Source organism: Nannobrachium achirus (assembly GCF_963921795.1).
Source record: "Nannobrachium achirus genome assembly, chromosome: 5".
Lineage (NCBI taxonomy): Eukaryota > Metazoa > Chordata > Actinopteri > Myctophiformes > Myctophidae > Nannobrachium > Nannobrachium achirus.
In genome coordinates this window covers 19,208,914-19,224,019 of record NC_137814.1, presented here as the reverse complement: position 1 = coordinate 19,224,019, position 15,106 = coordinate 19,208,914, and the positions used below count along the sequence as shown (strand labels likewise).

At 43.3% G+C, this 15,106-nt stretch overlaps 1 protein-coding gene across 1 annotated transcript in view; it reads right to left on the bottom strand.

Annotated features, from left to right (window-relative positions):
- The window catches only part of LOC308284872 (MAGUK p55 subfamily member 7-like), a 41,193-nt gene that overhangs the window by 12,190 nt on the left and 13,897 nt on the right, over window positions 1-15,106 (bottom strand). The window contains exons 6-12 of the mRNA XM_080725596.1: window positions 12,836-12,917; window positions 10,169-10,254; window positions 9,916-9,990; window positions 9,328-9,527; window positions 7,768-7,829; window positions 6,698-6,742; window positions 1,150-1,338 (exon numbers count right to left, since the gene is read on the bottom strand). Coding sequence (XP_080581722.1) covers window positions 1,150-1,338; window positions 6,698-6,742; window positions 7,768-7,829; window positions 9,328-9,527; window positions 9,916-9,990; window positions 10,169-10,254; window positions 12,836-12,917 — 739 coding nt within the window. The remainder of the gene's footprint in view (window positions 1-1,149; window positions 1,339-6,697; window positions 6,743-7,767; window positions 7,830-9,327; window positions 9,528-9,915; window positions 9,991-10,168; window positions 10,255-12,835; window positions 12,918-15,106) is intronic.

Genomic DNA, 15,106 nt, shown 5'->3' with positions numbered 1-15,106 from the left:
TCCTTGGTGGATTACCTACAGCCATATTGCCAATATGACATTAGAAAGGCCTGCAGTCGGGCCTCATGGTAAGTTCCCCTGGGGAGATATATAGCTAAAAGATACATACACCAGACCCGCTGGACTGGCAGTAAACCTAACCTCGGGTGGGCTCCTAAGCAACCTTTGGGACCACAATATATTTTGACTCGGGTATTCCGACAGTGTTTGGTTTACTCTGACGGAGGTGGAGCTTTGCTTCCAATCAGAACTGAAAACCATTAATCTTCATCAATGCATTATTGATTCCTTTTAACCACCGCGTGCTCTGTGTGTGTTTTTGTTTTTATTAAATAAACTAAAGCCCTTTGAATCCACTGAGTGGACTATCATGCCATTGGACAATGGTAATGTTGGACAGCACATTTCAGGGTATACATTTCATTGGGGATTTCATTTTGCGGCCTATAGAGCATATTATTTTGTCCATGGTTTTGCCAAAGGTATGCATACAGTTACTCGTCAGTGGTACTATATTATACACATAACGTATGGCAATGTGCAATCGCAGCATGGAAAGTGCTTTAATGAGCTAATTATATGGTGCTTTAAATGAGCCAAGGCTAATACCGGTGGTGGCCAGATTAAGTCTCTCAACAGCCATGCAATCTTTGAGAATTCCTTTACTGGAACAAACCCAACAACAAGGGCATCAACGCAACACCTAAACCAGGGGTCTTCAACGTTTTCAGGCCAAGGACCCCTTAGTTGAGAGAGAGATGAAGCAGGGACCCCCAGAACAATTTCATAGATTCCGTATAGTTTCATCGTTTGACAGCACAATCATTAGTGTATTTTGGATTCATGTCAATTTGTGTTTTCAGATATTTAACCACTCAACACTTAATAAACTTGACCTTTCACTCTGTAATTGGTCTGCTCTTTTTCCACGGCCTCTACACCAAACCGCTTTGCTGAGAATAGCCGATCTACAAGCTCTCAACACCTCGCCACTTGGATAAAGTTCTCAGAATATGGACGCTAGGGTTCAAGTGCATGCAAAAAAGGAAAAAAAAAGTTTCTATCACACAAAGATTTGGAGGACCTCCTGTAGTAACTCTGAGGACCCCCTAGGGGTCCCAGACCCCCCGCTGTACCTGTATGGCTTACCGAGCAGAAGGACGAGGCGGTGTTTGTCCTTTGGGTCTCGGCGGTAGGGCACCACCTCCATGTAGGTGGGAGTGGTGGTGGTAGGGGCCACCAGGCCCTCCATGCCTCCGCTCCTTCTCCTCCGGGCCCGAGCTTCTCTTCTGGCCAGGCTCCCTCTCCTTCCCAGTCGGAAACTCCTCCTCAATGCAGCTGAGATAAATACAACCCGTACGTGTGGGAGATACGGAAAGAGTCATTTAACACACTGTGTCAGATTGTTAAGAAGTCTCTCTAGAGCAGGGGTTTTCAAAGTGGGTGACGGGGCACCCTGGGGTGCCGTGACGGCAGTCCAGGGGTGCCGAGAGATAATTTGATAATATTTGGAATTTATTTGGACACTTGAAAAAACATTTTAAATTTGAAGTACGAAGTTATTTTCAGTCAGTTCTAACCAAAATGGCTATCATCTCAACGATTTCCTCGCAACATAATCACTAAGATATCGTCACTGTCGGGCAGAAACCTCGTATCTCCAAGTTTCAAATGTGATCGTCTTTTGGTAAAGCAAAGCCCTGCTTCATCATACAAGACTGTCGCACAAAGCCGATCGACAACCACACAACGACTCGCGATGCGAGGCGTTGTGTGCTTGTAGATCTGCTGTTTTCACTAGAAAACGAACGGTTTTGGACATACAAGGTTTCCACCCGACAACAATGATATGCTATAAATATAAGGTGCTGGGAGTGAAAATTATGATGTAGGGGTGCCTCGGATTAAAACAAATATTTATGGGGTGCCCTGAGACAAAAAGGTTTGGGAAACCCTGATTTAACACAATGTGTCAGATTGTTAAGAAGTCCCTCTAGAGCAGTGGTTCTCAACCTTTTCAGGCCCGCGGCCGTCCCAAAACGATCATATTTTAACTGGGGACCCCCCACCCTGACAAGCACTTGGAATTGTATAGGAGTTGAACGAATCAAAGACTTAGTTTGTCTCTGTTCGACAGATAAATACAGTGACAATAGCAGATCTACAAGAGTTTGTAGATCTGCTATTTTCAACAATCTTGCCTCTTTCTTATAATATTTCACAATTTGGCCAATGTTTGACCATGCAGTTTTTACAGTATAGTTTGTAAATTACTTTTGACACCGCTTTTTGTTTAGGTATTACAAAGGTCTTAAAGGTTCTTAAATTGTCACTTCACTATCATCTGGGGACTCTACCTGGGTCCCAACCCGCAGCTTGAGAACCACTGATCTAGAGGAGGGACGGGTCGGTTTTCACACAGATTTGATGTCAATTTGTCCCCCGTAATAATGGAATTATTAATAATGACAGTGACCTGGCCTGTCTTGAGTCACAAAACACAGTCCAACAGTTTTCCAGCGAGTGTAAAGACTGCAATTTGATCTACTTTGTGGCAAGTTTGCTAGATCTCTGGAATGATCCGAGCACTTACATGATAATTTAAACAAATACTACCCTGACATTTGCACTAATCCAGTGCCTTCCTGTTATATCTCTAAATAAACTCCAGCCATATTCCTACCCAGCCCAAGGCAGAATGTGGAGGAGTATTTTATAATCAGTCCCATGTGTTTGTTTGTGTGAGTGAGTGCATGCGTGTGTGTGTGTGCGTGCGTGTTCGTTAGCAATATAACTTGAGAACAGAAGGGGAAGATTTGAATAATAATGATACATTTGGACCAAATGATTACTATAGGCTGCCAGAAGAGATTATTAACTTTCTAGATGAAAATGTCAATGGTTAAGGTTACAATCAAGGTCAAGGTCTGACTGTTTTTCATAAAAAATGATGATCAGTTGCTCCAATGAGATGATTAACTTTTGGGTCAAAAAGGTCAAAGATCCAAGTCACAACTGAGAGATAAGAGATGTTGGTTAGCACCTAGATGCAGATAGTAGGGCTGTGGCAACGATTATGATTTTTTTGCTTAATTGTCACCCAAATAATTGCGATTAACCATTTAATTGTGCTTCTGTTGTATACAAATTCGATTTCTTTTTGGCTTTCAGGCTTGTAAACAAAAGTTGCAGATGCTTTTCTTTAACTCTGGGTGTGCACTCAACTTGTAGCCACCCCTCACTGGGGCTGTGTAACACTGATGCAGATGGTGACAGTGATATGCCGATGACAAGGTGGATCATGACGACACATGGAGAGAGTACTAGAGTGGGCTACAGATGGGCGACAGGCATCCGGAATGAGAAACCCCCCCTAACTCTGCCACCTCGAATCTGTCGACAAGCAGGGGCGTCACAAGGGGGTTGGGGGAGTGGGACTGAGTTACTAGGGCCCAAGGTGGAGGGGCCTTAATTATTTTATACTTTAGCTATTGAAAAATAGCGGATATACAAGCTCACAGCGTGGCACCGAGTGCCGCGCTGCGAGCTTGTAGATCTGCTATTTTTCAAATCTTTGAATTTATGTATTTTTTAAGCGAACAATTTTAACTCACATTTTGCTCCTGGGGGTTCTCTGGAACTAAATATTTTGAGATGGGGGTCCGTGGCCAAATACTGTATTGAGCACCACTGACATGGAAACATAGTTTTTTTTCAGAAAAAACTATTTGAAACATTCAAAGACTTGACACAAATGTTAAAAAATTTCAAAAATAGCAGACCTACAAGCTCACAGCGCGGCACCTGGTGCCACGTTTGTGAGCTTGTATATCTGCTATTTTTCAATAGTTAAAGCACAAAATAATGTGTTCCCAGTCTAAATGTGTTAAACCCCCTCCCCCTATGAAGAACATTCATGGGGGGCCTGCATTCAATCCTTGTACCCAGGGCCCAGAATTTGGTGCGACACCCCTGTCGACAAGAGCCAGGCTCGACTCGAGCTGCACCACTCCCGGGTTTCAACGCGAGTCAAAGAAATAACAAGTTGGGGAAATTGAGCATTCTGGAATAATCACGTCACGCACGGCTTGTAGGCTCGTCTGACAAGCAGTATAGCTGCGCGTCTGCCATATGAATGTGGTTTTGTTTCCGTTTGGGCCCATTATGTTCCTAAACGGACGGTGCCAGGGCTGTTTAGACATCAGCTGTAATTTCACTCCGTAAACATATATCTGTCCTTTTGCCCTGCTTTGTTTGTTTGGTCTGCTCTCTGGGTTTCGGGGTTTTGTTGACATGCTGCTGATGAGTGACTCAAACTGACAATTTCACACAGGGTCCGTGCGAGGGTAATAGATAATGAAAAAAAGCCCATGTTAGACGGAAAATCACGAGTTGTTAGTTCTGTAAAGGAAATAAGATCTGCACTAAGAGGGAAAACAACATTACAGAGTGTACCGACCGTGATCTGATACAATCTGGCATGCGCTGAAAAGCAAACAGACACAAAATTAGGAGCAGCTCTCCTCAATTGAAAAATACTCCAGCGCTTAGCATTAATTAGGCAATTTCTGTTTACTTTTGTAAGCTGTTTCAATTCTAGGAGTAATGGAGGCTCAGTGGTTTAACCCAACAGCCCTGTTTTTGGATGTTATGATATCTTATAGTCTGCCAGAACCTGACAGATGCCTGTTATGGTTAACGGTTGAGAGACTATACTTGCTGTATATTCGTTTATAAACGTTTGATAGATTGTCCATCCATCCATCCATCTTCAACCACTCATCCGGAATCGGGTCGCGGGGGTAACAGTTCTAACTGAGACTTTCAGATGTCCTTATCCCGAGCAACTTCCTCCACTCCCTCAGGGAGTATACCGAGGCATTCCCAAGCCAGTTTGGAGATATAATCCTTCCATCTGGTCTTTGGTCTGCCACAGATTCTCCTCCCAGTGGGACAAGCATCGAGGACCTTCCTAGGAAGGCGCTCGGGGGGCATCCGTACTAGATGCCCGAACCACCTAAGCTGACTCCTTTCCAAGTATAGGAGCAGCGGTTCTACTCCAAGTCCCTCTCGGGTGACTGAACTTCTCACCCTATCTCTATCTCTAAGGGAGATACCAGCCACCCGTCTGAGGAAACCCATTTCGGCTGCTTGCACCCGCGACCTTATACTTTCGGTCATGACCCACACTTCATGACCATAGGTGAGAGTAGGAACGAAGATTGATTGTTTGATAGATTGTACATATTCATATATTCAGTTTAAAGCCTGTTGACATTGTTTATATTATTCACTCTCATATTCACAGCTGAGTTGATAGATGTACATTCATATATCACCCTTTATAGACCGTACATTTATATTTTTTCATAGACTAGTATCAATAAATGTTAAATCATACATTCAGAGACAAGTTCAACTTTATAGTGTCAAAATGTATTGTCTGACACTATAGACAATATAACTATAGTTATAATGAGTTAAAGTTTAACTGATAGTGACTAGTAACTGTTAAACTATCTGTTTACCTTTTTTATATCATTATTGTGTTCTTGACTAGTGAACCAAACACCAAAGGAGTAAAGTAACTAAGTACATTTACTCCAGTACAGTAAGATATTTTCACTTCTACTCCACTACATCCCAGAGGATTTTTTTTTACTTTAACTCCACTACAATTATTTGAAAACTTGAATTACTAGTAACTTTGCAGATATATATTATTATATTATAAAACATACATTAACCAATTTAGCCCTATTTTATACTTAAACTATTTGAAAATAGACGATCTACAAGCTCACACAGCATTGCAATGTATTGTGAGCTTGTAGATCTGCTATTTCCAAACATGTTAGTTCTTTTAACTTTGGTACTTTAAGTATACTTTGATGCCAATACTTTTGTACTTTGACTCAAGTAACATTTTGAACACAGGCCTTTTACTGTACTTGTAACAGAGTATTTCTACACTGTGGTATTGCTGAACATTTGACGAAAATAGCCGATCTACAAGCTTACAAGCATTGCAACGTGAGCTTGCAGATTATCTGTTGTTGTGGATAAGAGAGAGAGAGAGAGAGAGAGAGAGAGAGAGAGAGAGAGAGAGAGAGAGATGCTAGCGGACCTAGTATAGAGCACTGGGAGACCCCGGTCATTTAAGTATATAGGTTTTAAGTGGTTAAGTGATCAGTAACAGTTTGGAGCTCAGACTTAGAGGAAAGACAGAGTCTGAACCACATCCTTGTGGGAGACCTGGCCTGAGGAAGATGAAATACAGATTATTAAATACATATGACTCCTACAATTGATAGAATGCAACATCTGCGATTCACCTTGCCTCATACTGCCTCATACACACAAGGGCCTTTTCATAATCAGCCATAGACCCACGCAGACACTCTCACACACGTGCACACAGCCCAACCGATCCATAAATTGAATTTGATCCGATCCATGAGAATAGGCAATCATGGGGAAAATGGCACGACGTCTCAAAACCTCATTTGCTGTTCTAGTCCATCCTCCAACTCTCTGAACCGCAAAAACTAAATCACATAACCTGGTTTGTAAATAGAACCACGGTTCAGTTTCCTGCCCAGGGTTCATTCCATGTTCTCATCACACAGGTGGGAGGGAGCTATACTTCTCCAGACTGTCAGTGGGGGTTATAAGGGGAGAAAGTCAGATATCTCACCAATGTTGAGTCCTGTTATGGATCCATAGTCTGCGTCCTCCATAACTGGGAAAAAAGAGGAAGCGAGAGAGAGAGAGAGAGAGAGAGAGAGAGAGAGAGAGAGAGAGAGAGAGAGAGAGAGAGAGAGAGAGAGAGAGAGAGAGGGAGAGAGAGGGAGAGAGAGAGAGAGGGAGGGGGGGGGGAGAGAGAGTAAAGTATAGATAGAAACCACAAGACAATGACATATAGGCTATTCGTTACTCGAAATATCATACTGGAAGCATGAGCACATGTTCTGAGTTCTGACCCAGATGTTCAGATGTCAGCAACAAAGTCACAGTGTAAACAGAGACAACGACAACTAACAAGAGATTTAAACCTAAATGATATTCGTAGTATGATGAACACCGATGCGTCCTCTCCGGCCGCCTTTTCAAACTGAAGTAAATCACCTCATGGGACGTTGTTCAAGCTATTTGCTATCTTAAGACTTAAGCTAAAGAGTTCTTTAAACGATTTGGGAACAGGAATTGTTTGCTCTGGCCGCAGGGTTTTGAAAAACGAGAGCTACCTGAAATCCATTAGTCAATATTTCAGGAATGAGTTCATCCTTTAAAAGTTTCAATATTTTGTAAGCAGAGGTCTTGGTTTGGCTAATAACATTCAACTGTTTTCCACTGTGATGTCAAGTGCTGGAACGAAGCTCTCTCCCTAGTATTGATTGATCATTTCTAAGTGGCTAAACTTTCCAAAACCGGACAAGGAGACCGTTCTATCCAGAGCATATATCAGATTTTTAGAGGAACAGAACAGGAGATGACAGTACCTTGCTCATCATCTGTGCAGCATGTGGAGAAAACAGGGACAGGTTGAGTACAACAGAGGGGGCGGGAGCTGGCTGCTCACCCGTGACATTCACTTTGACCGTGACCTTTAGCCACCACCTTTCACCTCCCGCGCTCTGGTTCCGAACGATCTCGGATAGGTTTATTGTAAAGTGTTTAATGAGCTCTTTTATTCTTTGCAGGTGGGGGGTTTGGGGTGCGGTGGGGGTTATGTGGACAACAAGTGGAGATATGTTAGCTGTTCACCTGTTGGCCTGTTGGCTCGCTGGGACGCAAACAAAGCTTGAGGTCGCTGGAGGGTAACTCTCCTGTAGGGTGACAAGGAGAGAATCAAAAATCAAGTTAGGGGTTAAGTGTCTTGCTCAGGGTCCGGACCAGGGACGTGCTGGGCACCTGATTCAGCCCGGGAAAAAGAGTTGGAGATGCCCTCATTGCGCGCTATGAGATCTCTCTCTCTCTGTATCATTTAAAAAATGATTTAAACTAGTGAAAACAGCCGATCTACAAGCACACAACGCCTCGCACTTGTAGATCTGCTGTTTTCACTACTTTTGTGCGACGGCCTTGTATGATGAAGCATGGCTTTGCTTTGCGAAAAAATTTCCAAATTTGAAACTTGGAGATACAAGGTTTCTGACGATTTACTTTGTTGGCCACCCAGCCCCCAAAATGGAACGAAGGCCGACATTTTATTTTTTATTTTTTCCTAATTGCCGGCCTGGACCGGCCGGGAATGAACCGGCCATTCAGGAGTTGTCCCGATTTTCCCAATGGCCAGCACGTCCCTGGTCTGGACTGCTGGGGTAGTGGTCCAGGCACCGCGCGTCACGGGTTCGACTCCCTATCCCGACAACTTTTGCTGTGTGTCACGCCTCCTTCTCTCTCTCTCCCCATTTCTCCTGTAATCTATCAAAGGCAAAATAGTGCCTTGCTCAGGGATCACCTCGACACATTAGCGGGGCCAGGAATCAAACCTGGGACCTTCTGCTTCCCGGGCAGGCTCTCTACCCATTCCCAAAACAGAACCAAGGCCCGCCCTGTCTTGAGATCCCCTAGTGCTACTAGCTCCGCTATCACAGTGGTTCCCAAACTGGGGTCAGGGCCCCCCACATCATTTGGGGGGGGGGGGGGGGGGGGGGGGGTTCCCACATGATTACTTAATGTGCAACATTGTTTTCTCACTCAACAGTAAACATACAGTATACGTGTATACTATCTGCACATGTCTAAAGTTACAATTTTAATACCATTTTAATACCAGATTGTCCAAATTGTCAAATATTACATGTACGTAGCCTAAGAAAGAGGCAAACATTGTTAAAATAGCCGATCACAACGCCTCGCACTTGTAGATTGGCTATTTTTCACAATATTCACAATATTTATCTGTGGAACCGAGTCACACTAAACGTAATGCCTACAATTCCAAGTGTCATGACCTGGAGGCCTCCGCAGCAGTACAGCATGTAATGTTGACAGGAGGGAATAGATGGATGGATGGTTGCCTGGCGTTGCCAGCCTCTATCACACACTTCGTTTTGGGAAGAGAGTCTGGGATTTCAGAAAGAGTTTTCATTTCTGGGGAGGCGGGCTAAAGCCTAGTGACACGAGTCCCAAACCACATGCCCCAAGCATACAACCCTGATTGGCCTACCCTTGAAACTGGTTGAGGAAATAGAATCTCAATGGATCAGTTCCAGACCGTACTACAACACCACTACCGCCAGGGGGTGTTGTTGTGTTCGGTCTGGTTTATTAACCAGGCAAGATGGATGGATGAATGGATGGCCAGATACGCCGACCCACCTTTCGTGGAGCTGCTGTGAGGGGATGAGGCCTGCGTGGTGGGTGTTGCCATCTACATGGTGACAGGCCTGCCACCAGGTGTCGTCCTCCCTGCTGACGATCTGGAGGACATCGCCCCTCTTGAAGCTGAGCGCCGCCTCCTTACAGGGCATCGCGGGGTCCTCCCTGGGATCATAGTCAAACAGAGCCCTCACAAACCCCTGGGGAGGACACAAGCAGCAGGTCAGCACTTATCAGAACCTATTGAATAATTGCGAGATATAGTGGTGACTGGTGAATGGCATTTTTCCATAATGTACCGGTATGCTTCTACTCCACTACATCTCGGATTCAAATATTGTACTTTATTCTCCTATTTTTTGGGGCATGTCATTATACGGTAGGTCCAAATGTTCTGGTACTGTACTAGAACTGGTACTTTCGCTTTAGTGGGTGCTCCAAATCAAATGTACTAATTACTGCATAAATAATACTATATATAGTATTATTTATACATTATATATATATATATATATATATATATATATATATATATATATATATATATATATATATATATATACACCGGTATATATAATCTATATTTACCTTTTTATTTGTCGAAAGGTCTTCCTTGGTGGGGGCAGGAATCACTTTGAATGTAACGTCACCCTTTGATAGAGCCTTGAAACACAAAGGACAAGATAATGGACAATGGATAATTCATTTGAAAAGGAAGCAAGGTAGCAATAAAGGAAGAGAGAGAGAGAGAGAGAGAGAGAGAGAGAGAGAGAGAGAGAGAGAGAGAGAGAGAGATGAAATTGAAACATTACAAAACATTCAGAGAAACAGCTAGACTAACAAGGAGTGGAATGATCTCCCTTGGTTTCTTGTTATCCACTGATACTCCATTGACTTCTCTCAGCTCATCTCCTTCATGGATCAAACCTTAAAAAACAAAGAGTAGAAGAATGCAGAAACATCAACATGTTTATTTATGTCGTCTCGTATCTGACAGTCACCCTATTATGCAGAGGGGTCTGACGTATAATTACGGTATGCCTCATTATGTGTTGAGCACCTGTGAAGAACCTCAAGACCCTTTTATTGGTCATATGGTGTGGCAGACTCCATCAGACTGTGCTAACTATGTACAACATAAAATAAAATCACAGTAAAAGTAGTAATAAGACATGAATAGATAATATAAATAACCTGATCATCAATATATATGAACAGCAGAGAATGAACATAGACTTGGAATTGCACTCCTGGGCTAATGAGGTAGAATCTATCTCTATAGTTTAATGTTGATGTGCACCCCTATTCTGGGAGGAACGTTCTCCAAAAATAGCCGATCTACAAGCTCACAACGTGTCGCAATGCAACACATTGTGAGCTTGTGTACATTTTGGTACACAAGCTCACAGAAATTTGGTGTACATTTGCAACTCAGTTCCCATGACATGGCCAAAAACAAATATTATGGCTCTTAAAATAGTCAGCTTATAATATTGGGGTGTTTTTTGTCATTGTGTATTTGCACATGCGTGAAATTTGTCCTCTGCATTTATACATACTTAACTATAATCACTGGAGCAGTGAGCATCGATGGGAGCAATTAGGGGTTAAGCGTCTTGCTGAGGGACACACATCAACACATTGCTGGCCTGGAATTGTACCTGGGACAACCAGGGGCTCTGGCTTCTCACGTGGGCTCACTAACCACACAGCCATGGCCGGTGCTAAGGCATGACACACCGATATTGATTGCAATTTGCAGTATTGAAAATACTACTCCCCAAGACGCAGGTTAAAGTTGTCAAACATGTTCAACCGCTATCTACTCCCTTTCTCCAGTGAGACAAATCAATGTACTGTCTACACATATAGAAATGCTATACCAGCTAACCATAAAAACAACAACTAAACAACATAATCGTAGATTTTTGATGTCACACTCATAAACCCTTTAATTGGTTAATTACAGTTGTGGGTCCTTGTTCAGAGCTCTGATAGCTTGAGGGAAAAGCACTCTGTGGTGGCTTTGTGGCAGTGCAGCAGGCCTTTGCCTGACCACAGCTCAGAAACCTGGCTCACATGCAGTGGTTGACAATCTGCTCAACTCTGTAGTTGCTCCTGGTCAAATATTACCCAACTAAAAGTACAACTTGATCAGTCCGATTTGTACTTGAGTTGAACAATGAAAGTATTTAAAATACAGATCATGAGGTACATTATATTTTTAATATCAATGCAACATTTCTGGAAAATATATATTTTGTTAAATTTCAATACAGCACTATTGAAATTTAGACATTAATATATATATATATATATAAGTGTTTAATATTTAAAAAGTACATTGTGAATTATTCAATTCCCCAGAAGCGTAGTGGAGTCAAAAATACAATATCTGTCTTTGAAATGTAGTGGAGTAAAAATCACAAGTATCCAAAAAATACAATTAAGTAAAGTACAGAGAGGCCTATACAAAATGTTCTTTGTTACTGTCCACCACTGCTCAGACGCTGGGAAGGAGGGCAGGTGAGAGGGCATACAGTATTTATCCAATCACAGATGTTTAGTTCTTCTACGACTGTAGGCCTCTCAACACAACCAGATGACTCAACTGTGTCTGCCATTCCAGAAGCACCCCACCTCGTCCTTTAAAGTAATGCCAGGATTGTATTACGCACCATAGAAAGACTTGATTTAGACACTTATAGTTGCACATGGGTGTCATGCACACAAAAATAGCTGATCTATAAGCTCATAGCGTGTTGCAGTGCGAGGCGTTGGGACGTTGCAGTCAGGCCATTAGGTAAGTGCTATGGGATATGCACTGCCGAATATTGATGGTTCTAAAGCGGTTAGTTCCGATACTTGTTTCTGATTGGCTGGTTTGATTTCTGATTAGACCAGTGTCTAAATCACGCAATAATCCACACCTCGAATCAGTTTATATCAAACCCAGGTGTGTTATTTCTTTCCACAGTGTTGTGAAGCTGAACTAGAGAAGGGAGCGCTTGATTTTCTCTCAAATCCTGCCATGCGGGGCTTCTAAGCACTGCCCACGCACATACCGTATATAGGACGGTAACTGAGTGACTTTGGGCAGCAAGCGGCCCTTATTCCCCGTTCTGATTGCAAGTAACAGGTGTGTTGTTTCTGCAGCCTGGCCGGGAACTACTTTCTTGCAGACCTTGTAGTGAATTATTAGTGAAACAGAACAGTTTTAATTGGTACATGTCTATGATTTTTCATGTTGCCATATTGTAACCGTTTTCACCATGCCTCTCAGCCGTTATAAAATACCAATAACCAGAGGCCTCACGTGGCTTATTGCTTAATTTGACCATTGACCATACGTGCTAGCTTGCACATTTACACAGTGTATTCTCTGTTATTGTGAGACCCCTTGGGGTGATGTTGCACTATAAATAAATAAAAACTGAAACTGAACTGATAACAGCATAATATGTCTTTAGTAGACTTTCTGTTATGAACAATAGTTTGCAATGCTCACCACTCCTCGCTGCAGCTCCGCCTATCATGATCCTCGCCACAACAATCGCTCCAGTGGATTCGTCCCTCTTTATTGTGGCCCCCTGTATGTGTGTGCGTGTGTGTGTGTGTGCGTGTGTGTGTGTGTGATGCAGGTGCAGGTGGGAGTGGTGATGGATGGATGGATGGAAGGAGGGAGGGTGAACAAAGAGACAAAGCCAGTGGCTGATGAATAGATGGACGGCGAGAGAGCTACAAACGGACGGCACAGAAATTAGAAGCATGTTGGTTTTATTAAGAGTCCAGACACAAACACTCCCATAAAGTCACTTCTTCGTTCCAGCGAAGAGTTATTTGTATAAAGACGTGGCCATTTAGGCCCGGGCCGGCTGCGTTTTGTGCAACAAAACGAATGGCTGGAAAAGGTTATCCAAATCAGCATTATTTTCAACAGATGTTTGAGCGCGGAATCACAATGGAAAAGAGCATCTTATGTAGTTGACTACAATCAACCAACGGCGGGGTGTAACCCTGTTGTCTGGAAAATGGCCACATGCTGAATCAATCAAAGGAGGCATGTCACAAACGGGTCAGTCCGCTTCCATCTAGTCTTGGGATCAATACAAAAGTATGTTCTCCATTATTGGCTCCGAATGCCCGGTCTGAGCTGAATCGCTGACACTTAAGCATGCACATATGGATGCATGATATACACCACACACGCACGCACGCACGCACACACACACACACACACACACACACACACACACACACACACACAAACTTTTATAACAATGCGTAACTCTGCGGAGTGTCACAGCAGATATATGGCAACAGAGATATGGAAGAATTGACTGTAGAAAACAGTGGATGAGAAAGAAAAAAAAAGAAAGCTTGCAGCAGCCCCAGAGACAAAGGTGATCCAGGCGGTTGCACAAAGCTCTTTCCTTATGCTTTCCCCTCCAGCCGGGGCGGCTTTGGTCCTGGCTACACCTTTGCATGCGTGGCTTTAGCGGTCTCGCGTTTGACAACATGACATAAATTCAGTGGCCGCACAGATGCATTCTGTTTCGACTCTCTCAGTCTCAGACCACTTTCTCTTATTGCTTTCAACTGTCTCTGTGCGTCAGATGTTGTTGCTGGACAAATTGCACGTTTCTGAAGGCCAGTCGCCCTGTTACATGGTTGTCTTAACTTTAATACCCGCATTTTTCTACATCATCCATATGGCCGTGCTCAGGGGCGTCGCACCAAATTCTGGGCCCTGGGTACAAGGATTCACTCACATTTTGTGCTTTAACTATTGAAAATCACACCCGTGTGAACTGAGCGGTGGTCGTGGAGGCTGCGCAACAGCAAAACAAATATATATATATATTGTGTGTGTGTGTGTGTGTGTGTGTGTGGGTGGGTGGGTGGGTGTCTGGCCTGGCCTGGCCTGAACAACAGCGCCCCTCCCTTAACATGTGTGGTCACAAAAGGTACTACATACAGGCTACATACACCATACAGACACGCATACAGACAGACAGACAGACAGACAGACAGACAGACAGACAGACAGACAGACCCACACACACGGCCACGTATAGGAGCGTTGTGACCACCGCTCAAAAATAGCAGATATACAAGCTCGCAGCTTGTAGATCTGCTATTTTTGAAAAATCGTCAACATGTTTGCAAGTCTTTGAAAAAAATAACATGTTTCAAAAGAAATGCTTCTATGTAAGTGGTGCTCAAACCTTTTCATGTGAAGGACCCCCTAAATGATAGTCTACGTATTTGGCTACGGATCCCCATCTCAAACTATTTAGTTCCAGGGACCACCCAGAAGCAAAATTTGTGTTACAAATGTTCACTTAAAAAGTACATATATTCAAAGATTTGCACACATTTTCATGACTTTTCAAAAATAGAGACTTTTCAATAGTTAAAGCACAAAATAATTAAGGCCCCTCCACCTTGGGCCCTAGTAATTCAGTCCCACTCCCCCCCCCCTTGTGACGCCCCTGGCCTTGCTTGTTTTGCATGCCGCCGCGAGGCTACACACAGACCTTAGGGTGACCAAATTAGAAACAGGCTGGCATAGGGCTGAGAATGTCACACTTGGTTTCCTTGAGCATGTTTTAAACCTATTCCTGGATTGAGGCGGGAAAACAACCTTCAGCTGGGTGAAATCCTGTTTACAGTCAGGCCCAAACTAGGCTTGGTGGGTCATGTTTAAAACCAAGGTTTTAAAAGCGCTGAGTGATTTATCGGAGTTTGAAATATCCTGAATGCCCCATAATATTAC